We start from the raw sequence: 20,550 nt of genomic DNA on the forward strand, positions 1-20,550 counted from the left end.
ATTCATGTGGTACTGAATGTTTTAGTTTGGTTAAAATGTTGCAAAACAACTTACAAACTAAGTTTCTAATTTCCAAACTACTTAAACATACTTAATTTATCTAAATAACTTTATTTTTTTGTTTGATTTTATGTAATACTTTTTATAAAATCTTTTAATCCAGTATTTTTAATTTTAGAAGTAGAGCTTAACAAAATATTCATCTTATTCAATTTATTTGCATTCCTTTTTCGATTTTTGGATGGATTTTGATGCAACTCCACTTTTTGTTGTTTTAATTTCTGTTTTGATGATTGCTTGTTATTCTTTATAATATTACTACTAAGATCAATTTTAGGTTTTTGTAGATTTTGCTTCTTTATCACAGATATTTCCTTATTATCTTTATTACTTTTTATTAAGTGTGGTTTATCGACACTTTTAACTACTTTATACCCACAAATTCTACAATTTATTTCCTAAAATGATCTAAAATTAGTTTTTTAATAAAATTTATAACAAAAATATATTTACATTAATCTGCGATGTTTGATTTTTATGTTTCTTCAAATACTTTTCTTGATATTTAGTTAAAACCCCTCCAGCCTCCGATTTTTTAATCATCTTTTTTTGGAACTTACTAATTTTATTTTTACACAACTTATACGATCCATAACCTTGATCCCGAGGCATACAACATTTGGGGCATTTTAATTTAGAGTTTAAACCCTTTTTAGGTAAGCTAATATTCTTTTGTAATTCCAACATTCTTGCTTTTTGCCTTAAATCAATATAATAAAAAAAAAGTATGTAGGATATTTCAACGCTTACAATAAACATTGTCGCAACTGATTTTTAACTTCTACGTTATTTTTAACGAAATCATCGAGAGAATACAAATATTTAATTGTATTTATCGCAAATTTTTCCTCCATATTTCCTTTTTATAGGTTATGTTTAAAAGTCAAAACTGCTTTTGTGACATCTATAAATATAAATAATCGTGAAGATAGTTACGTCAATTTTAATTTAAACTTAATAAATAATTTAAGTATTACTAAATAAAACTCGAATTAAACTGAATTAAACGATATTTATTAAATTTATTTTTGTGATTTTTATAAGTAATTGTATTTAAAAAGAAATAAAACTTTGAGATAAAGTAGAAACCTGTAATGAAAACCACGTGTTTAAATAACTTTGAAATTAAAGATTAAACTTACGTTGTAATTAAACGAACACTAATTTTCTTGGAAAATAATGAAAATGGGTGTAATGAAAAATCAAAAATGCAATAAAAACGTAAACGGGCGTGTGAAATTCCCGGCGAAACGAAAAATATTGATCCTACTGTATGATTCGGTGACGTAGAATCACGCCACTATCCCTCCCATTCATGTTAAGCTGTTATTGGTGGACGAACGGTGCGTCAGAAACATAGTAATTTTATCGTTCGTGAATGCCCTTTGCCTGTTGACTTTGAACGCGTACGCTCCGATTGTGTGTGTGAGTGTGTCGCCTATCAGAAAAACTTAATTTTATCAGAAGCGCCAAGCAGATAAGACAGGAGATCGCCGATAAAAAGCCGGTCTCGCATCGGTAAGTCTCATATTTCGGATATAAAACGTTCGGTAAACACGTATCTTTTACCATTACAGATATAATTTGTATATAAAACGCAAATTTAGATGCAGTTTACATAGTTTTCAATAAAAATTTTAATTATAAATTAATATATGCGTCAAAATTTGTAGTTCTTTTATGACACTGACGTTTCTTTTATAGGTTATGTTATGTTCATATTGGTTTTTTGATGTTTCCGTGTAATTTAAATTTAGAAACAACGCCCGCGAACAACGTGGGCGTTTGTTTCTCTATTTTATTTATATATTTAAAACCAATTATGTTACTACAATTTTTTTTGCCAAGATTATTGTAATAAAAAAAAAAAGAAAACATTACGGTATGACACAGAAAATGCAGCTACTTGCATTTCTTTCGCATACCATCCAAAGTAGTACAGTTACTTGGAGAGTTAACGGTTCTAAATTTAACAGAGCATCTCCTCAATCCAACCTTAACCTACCTTAAGATCGCTTAACGTTAAATTTTCCAACATCCCCTCGACAATTTCATTTTATTGGTAAATGAGATTCAAAGTCTAGTAGGAAATTCTTAATTTACCGCGGGTGTTATATGCTGGTGTGAGAGAGAAGGGAGGGCAAAGTCCAAGGGTCCAACCACACGAGCCACATCTAAACTTGGGATCAAATTACGAAATTGTCAATTTGGAAATGAGGCTAAAACGAGTACAGTTTATAAAACGTTTAAGGAGCTCTAACTACGCCTCGGGACATCATCGATTTATTAAGTGCATGTACACCGTCGTTACGTAATACGATTTCAAAAACACCGACAAACTTAACACTTATAATTCGATTAAGATGATCTCTTTGTTTCACCCTTTTTTTTTTCTAATAACGTTGAGGTTTAAAAGGAAACTTCAGTGACTCACTTGCGGCTAAATTTATAACCTTCACAAGTTAATTTTAAAAATTGTTTTGGTTGAGTTTATTTATTTATGAATGAAATAACAATCACATAATCCAAATTATTTGTTTATTTATTTTTAAATTTGCAATTCGCTTACTTAACATTGTTCGTAAAACGGAAGTGGCCATTGATTTTTTTAGATATCGGGTCTCTGGGACACAGTCCTTTCCATTTAAAAGTAGGCCACAGTTGAAATTAATGTTTCATGAAGGAGTTTGCAATGTTATTGGCCAAGTACTTATTAATAACGACTTTAAATTAAGTCACAAGTTAAAAACTAATTATGTTATTGAATTCTTTTAATATATTTAGTGTTTATTGTCCTTGAAAATTTGTGATATCCAAATAAACAATTTTTTAATTAACATTTTGACGTTTATGTTAAATTTGTAGGTTAATTAACTGTCAAATTTGATGTTGAAACGTCATTTAAGGTTATTCAAGTAAACGTCAAGTTTTAGTTCAGGGAATTCAGTTTACGGTTGCCATGACAATTTAGTACAAATCTATTTTTGCTGAACGCGCAATTTTTGAAGTTTATTGTGTTAACTCTCACCTCAACTTTAAGATAAAATATCAATTTGATTTTTTGCTGTTATTTTTGACAATTAATTGCAAAAAAATATTAAATTAAGATTTGAAATTAATTTATTTGGCGAATTTGTTTAAAATCTCTTTTTCTCCACGCCAGGTTATTACTAGCGCTTGATACAATCGCGGCTAGTTAACCATATGCGGCTACAGTTTGTCTTATTAAGCGGCATGGTTTAAAAAAATTTTTTTTTTAAATAGGGTTCGTGCACATGAATGAGTATAAAATGTTTTTAAATGTAAGCACCCTTATTTACTTCTTAAAAAATAGACTCAAGGGCTTCAACCTAGTACGTTCAGTCTAACATCCAAGAACATTTAGATAGTTATGTTGAGAAAAATAATGATTTACTGAAACTACTCAATCAAAATGATCTAGATGACTTGATAAGATATCTTGAAGTGTTTAAAAGAGTGTCAGAACTTTTGCACATTTAACCAAAGATAAAAACTGAGTTCAGATCTAACAGTTTTCTTGGGATATTGAAGCCATATAGATATAAGATAAGGTAGATGATCCTCTGGTTCAATTTTTCTGTAGTTAATATTTGCTTATATCTCGTGTAACTGATAAGTCAGGTGAATCTCTCCCTATTTGAAATATCGCAGGTTTCACCTGGCTGCTGCCAGGTGACTGATTATTTCTTACCTTTAGAAGGGCTTCTTTTATCTCTGTTAGGGTTGGAGTCTGTTGGGTCCACCTGTTTAATATTAAGTTGGAGTCGGACATGTGACTTCTATCTTTATCCTTGCTCAACGTGGTTCTGGATTTAACCTTTTGTGTTGGATTGTAGTTATCTATTCGGCGCATTTAGAGCTGTCGGTACTTTCTACTATACAAGAAAGAATCTGTATAAAAAACGTCGCAATCCTCACTGTATGGTTTTTAGGTATATTTAAACCTATTAATCCAGATGTGAGGTTAGAAGTTTAGGAAAAGTGGTGCTGTTGAATTTTGTTGTTCAAAAAAGTATTTCTTTGATAAATGGTTATTAGGTGTGATTATTACAGATCATTTTAAAAAGAAAACATTGAGCTTTAATTTAAAATAAGTCTCATTCCTTAATTTCAATAAACACGGCTTCCAAGAATTTTTAAATTAGCATCTTTTTTGACTCTTTTAAATGTAAGTGTTGTTCAAAATTTTTTTTTAAATATCTTTCCAATACAACCCAACAATTATTATACATCATTTTAAAGAGAAAGCTTTGAGCTTTAATTAAAAATAAGTTTCATTCCTTAATTTCAATAAATACGGCTTCCAGGAATTTTTAAATTAGCATCTTTTTTGACACTTTTAGGTTATTCGAAAATATCAGTTTTGTTTCAACATTTTTTTTCTCTATATTTTTCCAATCCAACCCAACAATTATTATACATCATTTTAAAGAGAAAGCTTTAAGCTTTAATTTAAAATAAGTTTCCTTCCTTAATTTCAATAAATACGACTTCCAGGAATTTTTAAATTAGCATCTTTTTTGACACTTTTAGGTTATTCGAAAATGTAAGTTTTGTTTCAACATTTTTTTTCTCTATATTTTTCCAATCCAACCCAACAATTATTATACATCATTTTAAAGAGAAAGCTTTGAGCTTTAATTTAAAATAAGTTTCATTCCTTAATTTCAATAAATACGGCTTCCAGGAATTTTTAAATTAGCATCTTTTTTGACACTTTTAGGTTATACGAAAATGTAAGTTTTGTTTCAACATTTTTTCTCTCTATATTTTTTCAATCCAACCCAACAATTATTATACATCGTTTTAAAGAGAAAGCTTTGAGCTTTAATTTAAAATAAGTTTCATTTCTTAATTTCAATCAATACGGCTTCCAGGAATTTTTAAATTAGCATCTTTTTTGACACTTTTAGGTTATTCGAAAATGTAAGTTTTGTTTCAACATTTTTTTTCTCTATATTTTTCCAATCCAACCCAACAATTATTATACATCATTTTAAACAGAAAGCTTTGAGCTTTAATTTAAAATAAGTTTCATTCTTTAATTTCAATAAATACGGCTTCCAGGAATTTTTAAATTAGCATCTTTTTTTGACACTTTTAGGTTATACGAAAATGTAAGTTTTGTTTCAAAATTTTTTTTCTCTATATTTTTCCAATCCAACCCAACAATTATTATACATCATTTTAAAGAGAAAGCTTTGAGCTTTAATTTAAAATAAGTTTCATTCCTTAATTTCAATAAATACGGCTTCCAGGAATTTTTAAATTAGCATCTTTTTTGACACTCTTAGGTTATACGAAAATGTAAGTCTGATTTCTATGGTAGGCTCTTCCAATTTCTTGCCCTTATCCTCGATCACAAGTTTTTTGATATGATTGTTTTGCTTAAACATCAAACAAACGTAGTAATTGATTCAACTAATTTAGCATTGTTATTTTGTTATCGATTTTAAATGCATTGATAATCGCAGATTTATTTACAATTGTGGAGCGGTATATTTCTTATCGTAATTGATGTTAAGTACAATAATTATGACAAATACTTTCGTAATAATTGCCGGTAAGAGAGCACACGTCGACCTATGACCAAACCAATTAACATTAAAATAGAACATGCGCTTGTTGGTTGGTTATCATGCGGAATTATACCGTTTAGTTCCCCGTTTTGTTTTGCATTCGAAGTTTAAAAAAAGTTTCCAAGAAATTGGCTATCAATTATAATTAACTACAAACAATAAGTTGTATTAATTAATCTTGCTGGGTTATTCAATGAATTTATTTTACATTAATCATTAGATTCATTTATGCCGGATATACTTTTTATCGAATTTGAAATATATCAAATGTTTTAAAGTTCATCTTTTTAAGCAACCACGACTTCACGAGGTGATAATTCTAAATGAGTGCTATCGCTAACCGGCTACATCTACAACATCCTTTTTTTTAAATGGAAGTACATCCAAAGTACAAACATTTGATATCTGGGCTAAAATCAATAATTTCCATGAAATTAATTTATGTTTCCTGAACATCATTAACCGATTGTAAACAAATAATATTAAACTAAATAATATTTACATGAAAACATGCCACTTCGTCCATAGTCTAATAATCGTCTAGTTGAGATTCCATTTAAAGTTTTCGAACTCTTATCGTTTGTGTATGTGTATGTGTGTCTCTATCATGCTGTGTTGGTTCCTCAAGCGTCCGTTAAATGATAAAAACGGGGTTCAGGTAGCCGGCGCTCAACAGTTTAACATCGACTTTCGAGCTGTTAATTTGTGTTAGTTTGTTGTATTAGAAAGCGTGTTGCAAATTTATTTGGTTTTGGTCTCATTTTTTTGAATAAAAATGTAAGTATTTAGTAATTTTAATTGGTGAATGAAATATTTATTTATTTGTTGCTTTGTTATACTTGTGTTTTGTTTAAAATAAATCTTTAAATAATATTTTTTAAACCAAATAATTGCATTAAATAAACGTTAAGGTGACCTTTACGTTTCAATAATGTTTATAGAAAATACTGAATGAAAAAAAATTTTCACTTAGAATTTGTACGCTAATTTCTTTAGTAAACAATCTTGTGTAATACACTTTTTATATATTGAACTCTCCCGATAATAAATCCCATATTAAAAAAATAAATCTTTTTATCCATTAAAAACACCTATGACCTCGTCTAGTCTAAACATTCCAAGACGGTTTAAAGTCCAATTTTTTTTACATAACGTTTTTGAGTGCCGCAACACCTCTTCAAGTTCTTATCTCTCCACGCTTTAGATTTATTTTGAAGTTGTCCGAAAAATCTTGATATACTAAATCTTATTAATAATTTAAAGAGATTGCGATATTCTCCTTTTACAATTCAATTAGTCACTTTATGAACCGCAAATAGTATGGCCGAAGTCCAAATCGTCGTTATCGGTCAGCGGATAGAGTAACTACTTAATTCCGTCGAATTGCGATTGTGCAAGAATCCTTTTTTTAATCACACAGTTAAACTTAAATTTGATCGTTTCGACGTGACTTGTGGTTCGAGTTATTTCAGACTTTTTTCATTCTTATTTCTTATTTTTTTTTTATTAAACGTTGGACTTTGTACTCTGACTTTGTCTCCGTGTCTTTCTATATTTTTGCTTTGGGATGAATGGCATTGGATATTTATGGGTCTTGTTCCAAGATAGGAATTTAAATGTATAGTCAGATAAAAAGACAACCAATATAATAATAGTTCACAACTACAATCTTAGAGAAAAATAAACTTAACATACAGTCAGGTGTTACCCAAAATAAAAAATAATACCCAAATACAGATGGATAACGCAAAAGAAAGCAACCTCAAGCAATAGAACAATATTATAATAATTTTCTATGTTGTCCTTGAAATGTAATAACGCAAAGAGCTCATTATTGTGTATGTTGAGCACGTGGAAATGTTTAATCTAATTTGATTTAAACCTAAAATAGCGGAAATACCACGTTATATTTTCGCTACAACGAATTTCCGATTAGATTTATGGTTAATACGATAAGCTGAAACACCGCTAATATTTTCTTAATAACAGCGAATTTAATCGTTTAATGTGATTATCAGGTTGTAAATAATCAAATCTGGTTTTATTTGTAAAATCGGATATGTAGAATAAATTCCTTGGATTATAAATATAAACCAAGTGCAATATTAAACAAAACTCTACGCCAATTGTAGTTACCTAACAAAAAACTTGATTCCAAAGTTTAATTTGACCAAAAAAAAAAAGATATTCAAATATTTCTTTGTTAATAATTATTACATGGATTTAATTGGTAGAATGTTCTTGGTGTTGAGGATAATAGAAATTGTATTAGTCACGAAACTGTTTATGCGTCGCATTATATCTGACGTCAGATCGTCTGATGTACGCTAATATAAGCAATATAACATCGAGTGGGGTCCCCATTTGTTGTTTGCCTACGAACTACCACGTGGACGATGCTAATTGTCTCGATGGAAAACCTCTAATAATACTATTTGAGTTTAGTGCAAAACAATTTTTAATTCAACTTGGTATGTAATCACACTATTTATATTTATTTTTAAATCGTATTAAGCTTAATAGGATTTTTGGCACAATACGAATTGGTTTGAATTGATCGCGGTTAAATTCATTCGGAATAGTTTTCGAGGTCTAGGTCAATCGTTTTATCTACGTAATTGACCTATCTTATTGGTATGGTTGCGGCATAGAACTTGTGATATCCGGTTTGTATCCACTAATAAATTTATCCTCTTAACCGGATGCGTCGTCAGTTAAATGATGATCGAGGCGAACTTGAAACGTTTTGTTTTAAATTCAAAAATATGCTGCTATTCATATGGTAATTGCATTGTTTACAAATAATGATTTGTTTTACAAATTAATATCAAATTTGTATTTTTTTGTTCGTTAATATTAATATTAGTGTATAAAAATTACATTACTAATCAATAAACTATACAAATTAATCAACTCATTGCAATGAGTAACAAATATACAGTATAAAGACGCATTATCAAAAAGTATTTTAGGCTAAAAAATCTTTGAGTCAGACTAAAATAAGCCTCTTCTTCGTGGTTGTTTCGGAAACACTTTCTTTGAGACAGGTGTCTTGGGCATGCATTCTACATATCTCGTCCAGCAGAGCCGTATTATACTTTTTGTATAGCTCTTATAGTTCATTGTCGTGTCGTATCCTACGCTCTCAGTTGTTGATTGAATCCATCGTGCATCGTGGGACTAAATGGGTTAATAACTTGTCAAACAACGAAATTTCTTAAATTTTCATATTTTTGTATTTTTCTCACTAATGACGCATCTCAGAGCAAAAGTGCAAGAGAGCAATATTGTTAAGAATGAAATTTGCTACAACTTTCGTTCTAATAGTTTTTTTGTAACATGCTCCAATTCCCACGTGGTACCATTAACAACTTGCCAAAGAACGAAATGTATTAAATTTTTATATTTTTGTATTTTTCTCACTATTGACGCATCTAACAGCAAAAATACAAGAAAGCAATATTGTTAAGAATGGAATTTGCTACAACTTTTGTTCTAAAAGTTTTTTAGTAACATACTTCAATTCCGAAGTGATCTACCATGAACAACTTGTCAAACTACGAAATTTCTAAAATTTTCATATTTTTGTATTTCTCTCACTATTGACGCATCTAACAGTAAAAATGCAACAGAGCAATATTGTTAAGAATGGAATTAGCTACAACTTTTGTTCTAAAAGTTTTTTAGTAACATACTTCAATTCCCAAGTGATCTACCATGAACAACTTGTCAAACTACGAAATTTCTTAAATTTTCATATTTTTATATTTTTCTCACTATTGACGCATCTACAGCAAAAATGCAAAAGAGCAATATTGTTAAGAATGGAATTGGCTACAACTTTTGTTCTAAAAGTTTTTTAGTAACATACTTCAATTCCCTAGTGATCTACCATGAACAACTTGTCAAACTACGAACTTTCTTAAATTTTCAAATTTTTGTATTTTTCTCACTATTGACGCATCTAACAGCAAAAATGCAAGAGAGCAATATTGTTAAGAATGGAATTAGCTACAACTTTTGTTCTAAAAGTTTTTTAGTAACATACTTCAATTCCCTAGTGATCTACCATGAACAACTTGTCAAACTACGAAATTTCTTAAATTTTTATATTTTTCCCACTATTGACGCATCTAACAGCAAAAATGCAAGAGAGCAATATTGTTAAGAATGAAATTTGCTACAACTTTCGTTCTAAAAGTTTTTTGGTAACATGCTCCAATTTCCAAATGATCTACCATGAACAACTTGTCAAACTACGAAATTTCTTAAATTTTCATATTTTTGTATTTTTCTCACTATTGACGCATCTAACTGCAAAAATGCAAGAGAGCAATATTGTTAAGAATGGAATTGGCTACAACTTTTGTTCTAAAAGTTTTTTAGTAACATACTTCAATTCCCAAGTGATCTACCATGAACAACTTGTTAAACTACGAAATTTCTTAAATTTTCATATTTTTATATTTTTCTTACTATTGACGCATCTAACAGCAAAAATGCAAAAGAGCAATATTGTTAAGAATGAAATTTGCTACAACTTTCGTTCTAAAAGTTTTTTAGTAACATTCACTAAATTTTGTAAATGCTCATATTTGAACTTTAACTGTTCAGCGACGGGTTAGATGAAATTGTAGAAGACTTAGAACTTCACTTTTACTATAATTTGGAGATGGAATGCAAGGTGGATTGAGAGAGGTTTGGAAAACAATCAAGGAGATATATCTAGCTGTATCTGCGCCATTGAAGAAGAAGAAAAAGATGACAACTCATTACAGTTTTCAGTATCATCACTCCGTCTTATTTTGAAATGATGTGCTGAAGTTGGAGAAAGGAAACGACCAGCAAACTTGTTGGCGACTACTTAGATGAAGATTTCAAATTAAAAAGGTAGAAGGCGTAATGGGAATTTGATACAGACTTGTAGAAGAATTAATTTTAATGCAGGCTTGGTACACATATGATGTAGATTCGATTTTGTACAAATTTGGGATGGATAGTTGACAAGAACTTGAGTTAAGGGGACAGAAAAATGTGTATTACAATATCTTTCAGACTACTTGGATTATATTTTTGACTAAGTGCTCGGTTTTTTGGCTAATCACCTATTTATATGATATTTTACAGAATTATTAAAAGCTTAGTGTGTAACTTTCAGGAATATTGCATAGTTATTAAATTTTTTTTTTAATTATATTTTATGAATACATTCTGTTACCTTATGCGATCATAAAAGATTTACCTCCGGAACAAAAACAACTTTAAACCGCACAAAACAACCTGCGCCGCAATTTCAAACCAATCTAATTTTAGCTTAAACAGTCCGCGTTACGTAAAACGTCTCCTGCACATGCTCTTACTGCACAAAAACACTTTTTTGCAATAATACGCTAATTTCCGTGGGTGGAACAATAATGTTTCGATAAAACGGTTTATTTGATAATTCTAAAATGGAATAATAAAGATGATATAAGAAATAATATAAAAATGATGTTGTAATTATTGTAAATTACTCGGTTTTTAAGTGTCGTTTATTTTGTGCGTATTAATTGGCAACATCGAACGATCGTGGTCGAAGTATCATATTATTATTAATGAATTGAATGCAATTGGAGCCATAAATTGATATTGATGTAGAAATTTGATCTTGTATTATTAAAATTGATTAAACATTGATCTTGTTGTGGAATCGTCAGTGTCTGAAGAATTTGCATTGTTTTTTTAATGTCATAATCATTTTGAGAAAGAGAAAGTTTTATTTTTCGTTCATCATTTTTTCAGAAAAAAAAAATTAAGCAGTAAAAAAGGCAGTAATCGAATCGTCCAGGATGTTTGTTGACGATAAAGCGTAAGTATTTCGGAAAAGAATTCCATTTTGTGCATGTTTCAATTATTAATCGAAAAGGAAGCGGAAATGAGAGGTGCATGTTTTTCGAAAAGTCTTTTCTAGCAAATTTGTTCTCTCGTTTTCTATTTGTTAAAATCGTTTCGACTTTGACCTCTATTTGTTAATCCTCACCGAGACTCTGAGACACGACCTTTTGGTCTCTTTCGAACATCTTCTCCCGCCTAAACTAACCGGTCAATATCCTCAGATCTTTTCCTTCCGATTTATACGTATGTCTTAAAAGATATAATAATTTTTGGTGGCGTTTTATTTACTTCCTTTTTTATTATTCTTCATTGTATTAAAAATAAGTATTTGGGTGGAGTGATTATTTTGTTTTCTTTTGCAGAGAGATGGACGGCATCGGCACGTCTATTGCGATCGGGGCGTTGAAGGCTTTTGCCTTCGTCTGCGACATTCTTACCTTCCCCATTTATGTTCTTCTACAAAGACCATGGAAAGTTCGTGAAATGTCTAAAAGAGTTAAAGTAAGGATTCAATTACTTTAATACAATTCATTTAACCTCAATTATTTCTTTTTTAGGCTCAACCTATAGTGAAAGATTCAAGAAGTGTTATTTATCGATCCGTTGATGAACCGTCTAGAACTCACGTGGAAATGGTTCGAGAAAAAGTTAATACGTTAGCCGATATGATGCAGTACGTTTCGGATAAATACGCGAACAAAAAATGCCTTGGAACGCGACAAATTAGAGGTGAAGAGGACGAGGTTCAATCTAACGGAAGAGTTTTTAAAAAGGTAATATAATTAAACTTAATATTACATTCGATCAGGTGATACAAAACCTTGTAAATTCTTTTCAATAACACGTTGTCAGCATGCAATGTTTTCCTGTCAGGAATTAATTGGATTTTGTTGTAAAAATTTAACGCGACATGTATATGTATCATTAAATAAGTTCTTTCATTGGTTTTACCATGGCGGCTAATTTAATAACTTTTTATATTGTCGCAAAACTTTATTGTACTTTGTACCACTTTATTTTGCAATTTAAGGTCAAATAAGAATTGTACAAGGAGAAATAAGAGTTTATGAAAATAATGTATTAATCTTATAATTCTTTCTTTTAAGTATATTATGGGTGATTATATTTGGCAAACTTATGCTGAAGTAAATGAATTAGCAACAAATTTCGGCAAAGGGATTCGCGAATTGGGAAATCGCCCACGAGAAAATATTGCGATTTTTGCAGAAACTAGATCTGAATGGATGATTGCAGCACAAGGACTTTTTAAACAGAGTATACCAGGTAAATTCACAATATATGAATGCAGTAACCATAGTTATGAAACTACTATACTATGCACTTGCACTGTCCCACATACATATATTGCAATATAGAAAAGTTTTATGATAACTTTGAGTTTCCGTCTTAAAACAACTAACGAATTAGAAACATTCGGATTTACTCACACGTCTTTCAAGACGGCTAAACACGTGCAAAACTAGAACTAACACTATACCTAGAACTAGAAACATTGCTAGAAAGAAATTTAAGAAATAATTTTGACATGCTACAAATGTCATTTTGACGTTTAAAAACCACAACAGATCCCTAAAATGGTACCAACCTAAGTTTTTGGAAATCTTTTGATGAATATCGAATATTTCATATCAGTTTTTTTTATAACTTTTTTGATTTATAGTAATATATTTCGCTAATTCTAGTATTTCCATAAGATTTTTTTATATTAAATTAACTGATTTTTGAGTGTTTTGAGATCTAGATTTTTAACGATATTGACGTTTAATTGTCAAATTGACGTTTAAAAGTCAAATAACTGTAAGTGTTAAAGTTATTAAATTGAAAATTTAATATACGAACTTTATTATTTAATTTTTTGTATTAAATCTTTGAAGTTATAATGATTTAATACAAAAAATTAACCAATAAAGTTCTTATAACAAACTTTAAGTTTAATAACTTTGACTTACAGTTATTTGACTTTTAAACGTCAATTTGACAATTAAACGTCAATACCGTTAAAAATTTAGATCTCAAAAATCAGTTAATTTAATATAAAAAATCTTATGGAAATACTAAAATTAGCGAAATATATTACTATAAATCAAAAATGTTATAAAAAAAATTGGTATGAAATATTCGATATTCATCAAGAGATTTCCAAAAACTTAGGTTGGTACCATTTTAGGGATATGTGTTGTGGTTTTTAAACGTCAAAATGACGTTTAAACGTTAAGATGACATTTGTAGCATGTCAAAATTATTAAAAAAATCAAAAAGGTTATAAATGGAACAAGAAAAGTAAAATATCAATAACAAATTTGGATGGAAAATGGAAAACTATAGTATTTATCAGAATGAAATAATTAACAACATTATTGTAAACGTCAATATCGTTAAAAATCTAGATCTCAAAAATCACTTAATTTGATATAAAAAATCTTATGGAAATACTAAAATTAGCGAAATATATTACTATAAATCAAAAAAGTTATAAAAAAACTGGTTTGAAATATTCGATATTCATCAAAAGATTTCCAAAAACTTAGGTTGGTACCATTTAAACGTCAAAATGACGTTTAAACGTTAAGATGACATTTGTAGCATGTCAAAATTATTAAAAAAAATCAAAAAAAGGTTATAAATAGAACAAGAAAAATAAAATATCAATAAGAAAGTTGGATGGAACATGGAAAACTATAGCATTTATTAGAATGAAATAATTAACACCATTATTGTAAACGTCAATATCGTCAAAAAACTATATCTCAAAAATCCGTTAATTTAATATAAAATATCTTATGGAAATACTAAAATTAGCGAAATATATTACTATAAATCAAAAAAGTTATAAAAAAATTGGTATGAAATATTCGATATTCATCAAAAGATTTCCAAAAACTTAGGTTGGTACCATTTTAGGGATATATGTTATGGTTATTAAACGTCAAAATGACGTTTAAACGTTAAGATGACATTTGTAGCATGTCAAAATTATTAAAAAAATCAAAAAAGGTTATAAATAGAACAAGAAAAATAAAACATCAATAAGAAATTTGGATGGAAAATGGAAAACTATAGCATTTATCAGAATGAAATAATTAACACCATTATTGTAAAATGATCTGTACAAAAAGTAAAAATATTATTTGACTTTTACACGTCAACTAGTGTTAGTTCTAGTTTTAATTGTTGTTCAGCGCTAAATTGTTGTATATTTTTATTGAACTAACACTAGACCTAGAACTAATTAGTTGATAAAGTATATTGATCTCAAATTATATTGGCATGTTGCATTTTATGTGGGACAAAGTAATTATATACATACATGTCCCGGCAGTTTAATTAGATAATTTAATAATAATTTTTGCTTTAGTGGTAACTTTATATGCAACACTTGGAGATGATGCTATAGCACACGGAATAAACGAAACAGAAGTAACGACAGTTATCACAAGTTATGAATTAATGCCAAAATTCAAAACAATCCTAGCACGAACTCCATCAGTAAAAACATTAATCTACATGGAAGATCAATTAAAATCGTTAAATATGAGCGAGTACACTTCCGACGTGGCGATTGTTAAGTTTTCTGATGTACTGGAAAAAGGTGCTACATCCAACATACCAAACATGTTCCCTTTACCGTCCGATACCGCCATCATCATGTACACAAGTGGTTCTACGGGAGTACCCAAAGGGGTTATTTTACTTCATTCCAATTTGATAGAAACAATGAAAGCCTTTGTGGATTCGACTGTTATTTACCCAGACGATATTTTAATTGGTTTCTTACCGTTGGCTCATGTTTTCGAGTTGCTGGTTGAATGTGTGTGTTTGGTTTCGGGGATTTCTATCGGTTATTCAAGTGCTTTAACTATGATCGATTCCAGTAGTAAAATTAAAAGAGGGACTAAAGGTGATGCATCAGTTTTACATCCAACTTGTATGACCAGTGTACCTGTAAGTAAACCTTTAATTTGTAGCAAAATTTTTTAATGTTGATTAATTATTTTGTTTTAGTTAATTTTGGATAGGATTTCAAAAGGTATCCAAGAAAAAGTTAGTAAAGGAAGCTTTTTAACGAAAACGTTGTTCAAATTCGCTTATGATTACAAGGTCAATTGGGTAAAAAGAGGTTATAGTACGCCTATATTAGATAAGTAAGTTAATTAAAAAATACTGCTTTAATATTATTTTTATTTAAATTAATTTTTTATTTACAGAGTAGTATTTTCAAAAATTAAGAATATATTAGGAGGAAAAGTTAGGTTAATTTTATCCGGAGGAGCTCCATTATCTCCAGACACTCATGAACAAATTAATACTTGCTTATCATTAAGTGTGATACAGGGTTATGGATTGACTGAAACTACATCTTGTGCAACCGTAATGGATGGTAAATTTTTTTTCGAATTTATTCCTCAATCAAAAATTAACTCAATTTTTTCGTTAAAAATAGCATATGATAGAACTGTTGGTAGAGTAGGAGCAACAACAACCGTTTGTGATATTATGTTAGTAAATTGGGAAGAAGGCAACTATAGAGTGACTGATAAACCGTATCCCCGTGGTGAAATCGTCGTTGGTGGTGGTAACGTTAGTGTTGGTTATTATAAATTAGCGAGTAAAACCAAAGAGGAATTTTTCGAATTGGATGGAAAAAGATGGTTTAAAACCGGCGATATTTGCGAAATACACGATGATGGGGTGGTAAAAATTATTGGTGAGTTCAAAATTTATTAATAGAATTTAAAACTAGAAGTAGCACAGTTTTGGATGCTTTCTTCAGAAATAATAAAGTCACTAATTGTATAATTTTGGTACCAAGTAATATTTATTTTCTGTTTATGCATAAATTTGACAATGTTACACTTAACAATTTTTATCAGGAAATTTTTATAATCTTCTATCATGGTTTTTATATCTTATCATAAACTACAATCTTTTAGCTTCAATTTAAGATATAAATCGTTTCTGTACTGTTAAAAATTCAGTTGGTACGATTTTTTGAAAATATTCATTTTCTATTTATGCATAAATTTGACAATTTCTCACTTAATAATTTTTATCAGGAAATTTTTATGATCCTACATGAACATTTTTATATCTTATCATAAACTGCAATCTTTTAGCTTCAATTTAAGATATAAATTTAAGATATAAATCGTTTCTGTACTGTTAAAAATTCAGTTGGTACGGTTTTTTGAAAATATTCATTTTCCATTTATGCATAAATTTGATAATTTCTCACTTAACAATTTTTATCAGGAAATTTTTATGATCCTACATGAACATTTTTATATCTTATCATAAACTGCAATCTTTTAGCTTCAATTTAAGATATAAATCGTTTCTGTACTGTTAAAAATTCAGTTGGTACGGTTTTTTGAAAATATTCATTTTCCATTTATGCATAAATTTGACAATTTCTCACTTAACAATTTTTATCAAGAAATTTTTATAATCTTCCATCATGGTTTTTATATGTTATCATAAACTACAATCTTTTAGCTTCAATTTAAGATATAAATCGTTTCTGTACTGTTAAAAATTCAGTTGGTATGGTTTTTTGAAAATATTCATTTTCCATTTATGCATAAATTTGACAATTTCTCACTTAACAATTTTTATCAGGAAATTTTTATAATCTTCTATTATGGTTTTTATATCTTATCATAAACTACAATCTTTTAGCTTCAATTTAAGATATAAATCGTTTCTGTACTGTTAAAAATTCAGTTGGTACGGTTTTTTAAAAATATTCATTTTCTATTTATGCATAAATTTGACAATTTCTCACTTAATAATTTTTATCAGGAAATTTTTATAATCTTCTATCATGGTTTTTATATCTTATCATAAACTACAATCTTTTAGCTTCAATTTAAGATATAAATCGTTTCTGTACTGTTAAAAATTCAGTTGGTACGATTTTTTGAAAATATTCATTTTCTATTTATGCATAAATTTGACAATTTCTCACTTAATAATTTTTATAATCCTACATGAACATTTTTATATCTTATCATAAACTGCAATCTTTTAGCTTCAATTTAAGATATAAATCGTTTTTGTACTGTTAAAAATTCAGTTGGTACGGTTTTTTGAAAATATTCATTTTCCATTTATGCATAAATTTGACAATTTCTCACTTAACAATTTTTATCAGGAAATTTTTATAATCTTCTATCATGGTTTTTATATCTGATCATAAACTACAATCTTTTAGCTTCAATTTAAGATATAAATCGTTTCTTTATTGATAAAAATCCAATTGATACGGTTTTTTGAAAATATTCATTTGTTGTTTATGCAGAGATTTGACAATTTCTCACTTAACAACTTTTAGCAGGAAATTTTTATAATCCTCTATCAAGGTTTTTATATCTTATCATAAACTACAATCTTTTAGCTTCAATTTAAGATATAAATCGTTTTTTTACTGTTAAAAATCCAGCAAAATAAAACTAGAACTTGAACTAGAAATATTTGGGTTGGGTTGGGTTAAACCTGAATGTTTCCAATGCAAGGTCTAGTGTTGGTTTAGTAAAAATATACCATAATTTGGCGCTGAATAACATAACTAGGATTAACACTGTCACTAGAACTGATACTAATACTACTACTGGATCTAGAACTAGAAATATTCCGGTTTAGCCATGCATCTGTCAAGATGGCTAAATCTGAATGTTTCCAGTTCTAGATCCAGTAGTAGTATTAGTGCTAGTGTTAGTTCTAGTTTTACACTAACATAGTTACTAGAACTAACACTAGACCTGGAAATAGAAACATTCTTAGAAAGTATCATATGATGGAAATGGGTTAAGTTATAATGATTTAATACAAATTAAATAATAAAGTTCCTATTTATAATAAATTATAAGTTTAATAACTTTACGACTTAGTTATTTGATTTTTAAACGTCAATTTGACAATTAAACGTCAATATCGTTAAAAATCTAGATCTCAAAAAACTCAAAAATCAGTTAATTAAATATAAAAAATGTTATGGAAATACTAAATTTAGCGAAATATATTATTATAAATCAAAAATGTTATAAAAATACTGGCATGAAATATTTGATATTCATCAAAAGATTTCCAAAAACTTAGGTTGGTACCATTTTGGGGTTATGTGTTGTCGTTTTTAAACGTCAAAATGACGTTTAAACGTTAAGATGACATTTGTAGCATGTCAAAATTATTAAAAAAATCAAAAAAGGTTATAAATAGATAAAAAAAAAAAATATTAATAAGAAATTTGGATGGAAAATGGAAGACTATAGCGTTTATCAGAATGAAATAATTAACACCATTATTGTAAACGTCAATATCGTTAAAAATCTAGATCTCAAAAATCAGTTAATTAAATATAAAAAATGTTATGGAAATACTAAATTTAGCGAAATATATTACTATAAATCAAAAAAGTTATAAAAAAATTGGTATGAAATATTCGATATTCATCAAAAGATTTCAAAAACTTAGGTTGGTACCATTTTAGAGATGTGTTGTGGTTTTGAAACGTCAGAATGACGTTTAAACGTTAAAATGACATTTATAGCATGTCAGAATTATTAAAAAAATCAAAAAAGGTTATAAATAGAACAAGAAAAATAAAATAGCAATAAGAAATTTGGATGGAAAATGGAAAACTTTAGCATTTATCAGAATGAAATAATTAACACCATTATTAAAATAGTAAAATGATCTGTACAAAAAGTAAAAATATTATTTGACTTTTTTTGAATTGTTGTTCAGCGCTAAATTGTTGTATATTTTTATTGACCTAACACTAGACCTCAAACTTGTTTCTGAAGAAAGTTGCAACACAATATCCGAAACGTCAAACATTTTTTCATAGGACTAATATTAGTTCTAGTTTTAGTTGAATTAAAAAATTATTAACATATTAAATTTTTTAGACCGCAAAAAGGATTTGGTAAAATTACAAGCTGGGGAATACGTCTCATTAGGAAAAGTTGAAGCGGAACTTAAAACGTGTTCCCTAGTGGATAATATTTGTGTATATGGTGATTCAAGTAAACAATATTGTGTAGCGCTGGTCGTCCCCAATCAACAAATGCTAATAGAGTTAATTGTAAAGAAAGGTTTTCAAGAGACCCAATTTGAAGAGCTTTGCGCATCACATGAAATCGAAAAAGTTGTACTACAAGAACTTCAAGAGCACGGAAAGAAATGTACGACGATAAAATTAATTTTTGATACAATTTAATGATTTAAATTTTAGGTAAACTAGAGAAATTTGAAATTCCAGCCGCGATAAAATTGTGTACGGAAGTTTGGTCGCCCGATATGGGATTAGTAACGGCCGCGTTTAAATTGCGCAGGAAAGATATTCAAGAAAGATATCAGCACGAGATAAATAGAATGTATGCTTCTTGAAATAAGGCCTTTTGAATGCACTTAACTCGACTGTCCGTGTATTTTGAAGCAAGATGGAGAGCAAAGACAAACCCGGCCTGGTTTGTTTCATTTTTTTATAGGGAGCTATACGGATATAATGTAATATATTAGCATTTGTTTTTTTTTTCTTCAATATACTTGTATATATAAACTTTTAAAAACTTGTTAAGTAACAAATTATAAATTTATTTTAAAGTTATTATAAATTCATTCGAATTTGGACGAATAACGTTTTGAAATTTGTCTGAAACGCGATTATGAAACGATTTCGCTTGGAAATCTAGGAAAGTAATTTATTTCGTCATAGTATTTCTTTTTGTACATAATATTTATTCGTTTCTTTTTAGTATAAAGTGTTAAATATAATAAATAAATTATAAAATTTTCAACTATTTCAAATTTTTTTTCCCAATTTCATAACAATGACAACTCCTCACGGTTTATGTCAGTGAGTTTTAAAAAGATGTTAGTGAACCTCAATCATTTAATAGTATAAGTATTTTATGTTGCCTTGTAGCAAACTGTGTATATGTTAGTTTGCTTCTTTTTTTCTGAGCATTAATTAGGAAGTAATGGTTTTTAGTTG

The 20,550-nt window shown here is 28.6% G+C and overlaps 1 protein-coding gene and 1 long non-coding RNA gene across 5 annotated transcripts; one reads left to right on the top strand and one right to left on the bottom strand.

The window, feature by feature from the left end:
• Window positions 1–87: 87 nt before the first annotated feature.
• LOC111414979 (uncharacterized) lies at window positions 88–721 on the bottom strand. The gene is made up of 2 exons (XR_011640770.1): window positions 514–721; window positions 88–458 (listed from the first exon to the last, which is right to left on the bottom strand). It is a non-coding gene; the product is annotated as an uncharacterized lncRNA (long non-coding RNA).
• Window positions 722–1,388: 667 nt separating this feature from the next.
• On the top strand, window positions 1,389–20,353 carry LOC111414975 (Acyl-CoA synthetase long-chain). Of its 4 annotated transcripts, XM_023046442.2 has the most exons (11): window positions 1,389–1,578; window positions 11,442–11,508; window positions 11,897–12,035; window positions 12,092–12,307; window positions 12,641–12,818; window positions 14,911–15,497; window positions 15,558–15,697; window positions 15,761–15,933; window positions 15,997–16,260; window positions 19,463–19,738; window positions 19,789–20,353. In XM_023046442.2, exons 2-11 carry the CDS (start codon window positions 11,489–11,491, stop codon window positions 19,941–19,943), a joined length of 2,148 nt encoding a protein of 715 aa, XP_022902210.2. In that variant the 5' UTR covers window positions 1,389–1,578; window positions 11,442–11,488; the 3' UTR covers window positions 19,944–20,353. The 4 variants fall into 4 exon arrangements, with proteins under 4 accessions (XP_022902210.2, XP_071053199.1, XP_071053198.1 ...); XM_071197098.1 differs by lacking the exon at window positions 11,442–11,508 and having other exon boundaries at window positions 1,490–1,578; XM_071197097.1 differs by lacking the exons at window positions 1,389–1,578; window positions 11,442–11,508 and adding an exon at window positions 6,359–6,437.
• Window positions 20,354–20,550: the final 197 nt, after the last annotated feature.

This window comes from Onthophagus taurus, chromosome 6 (genome assembly GCF_036711975.1).
Source record: "Onthophagus taurus isolate NC chromosome 6, IU_Otau_3.0, whole genome shotgun sequence".
NCBI classification, from domain to species: Eukaryota; Metazoa; Arthropoda; class Insecta; order Coleoptera; family Scarabaeidae; genus Onthophagus; species Onthophagus taurus.

Bases quoted from the DNA above. Each gene is read 5' to 3' on its own strand.
- LOC111414975 (XM_023046442.2), top strand. From the start codon at position 11,489: ATGTTTGTTGACGATAAAGC. The intron at 12,036-12,091 runs GTAAGGATTCAA...TTTCTTTTTTAG, and splicing joins AAATGTCTAAAAGAGTTAAA to GCTCAACCTATAGTGAAAGA. The intron at 19,739-19,788 runs GTACGACGATAA...TTTAAATTTTAG, and splicing joins TCAAGAGCACGGAAAGAAAT to GTAAACTAGAGAAATTTGAA.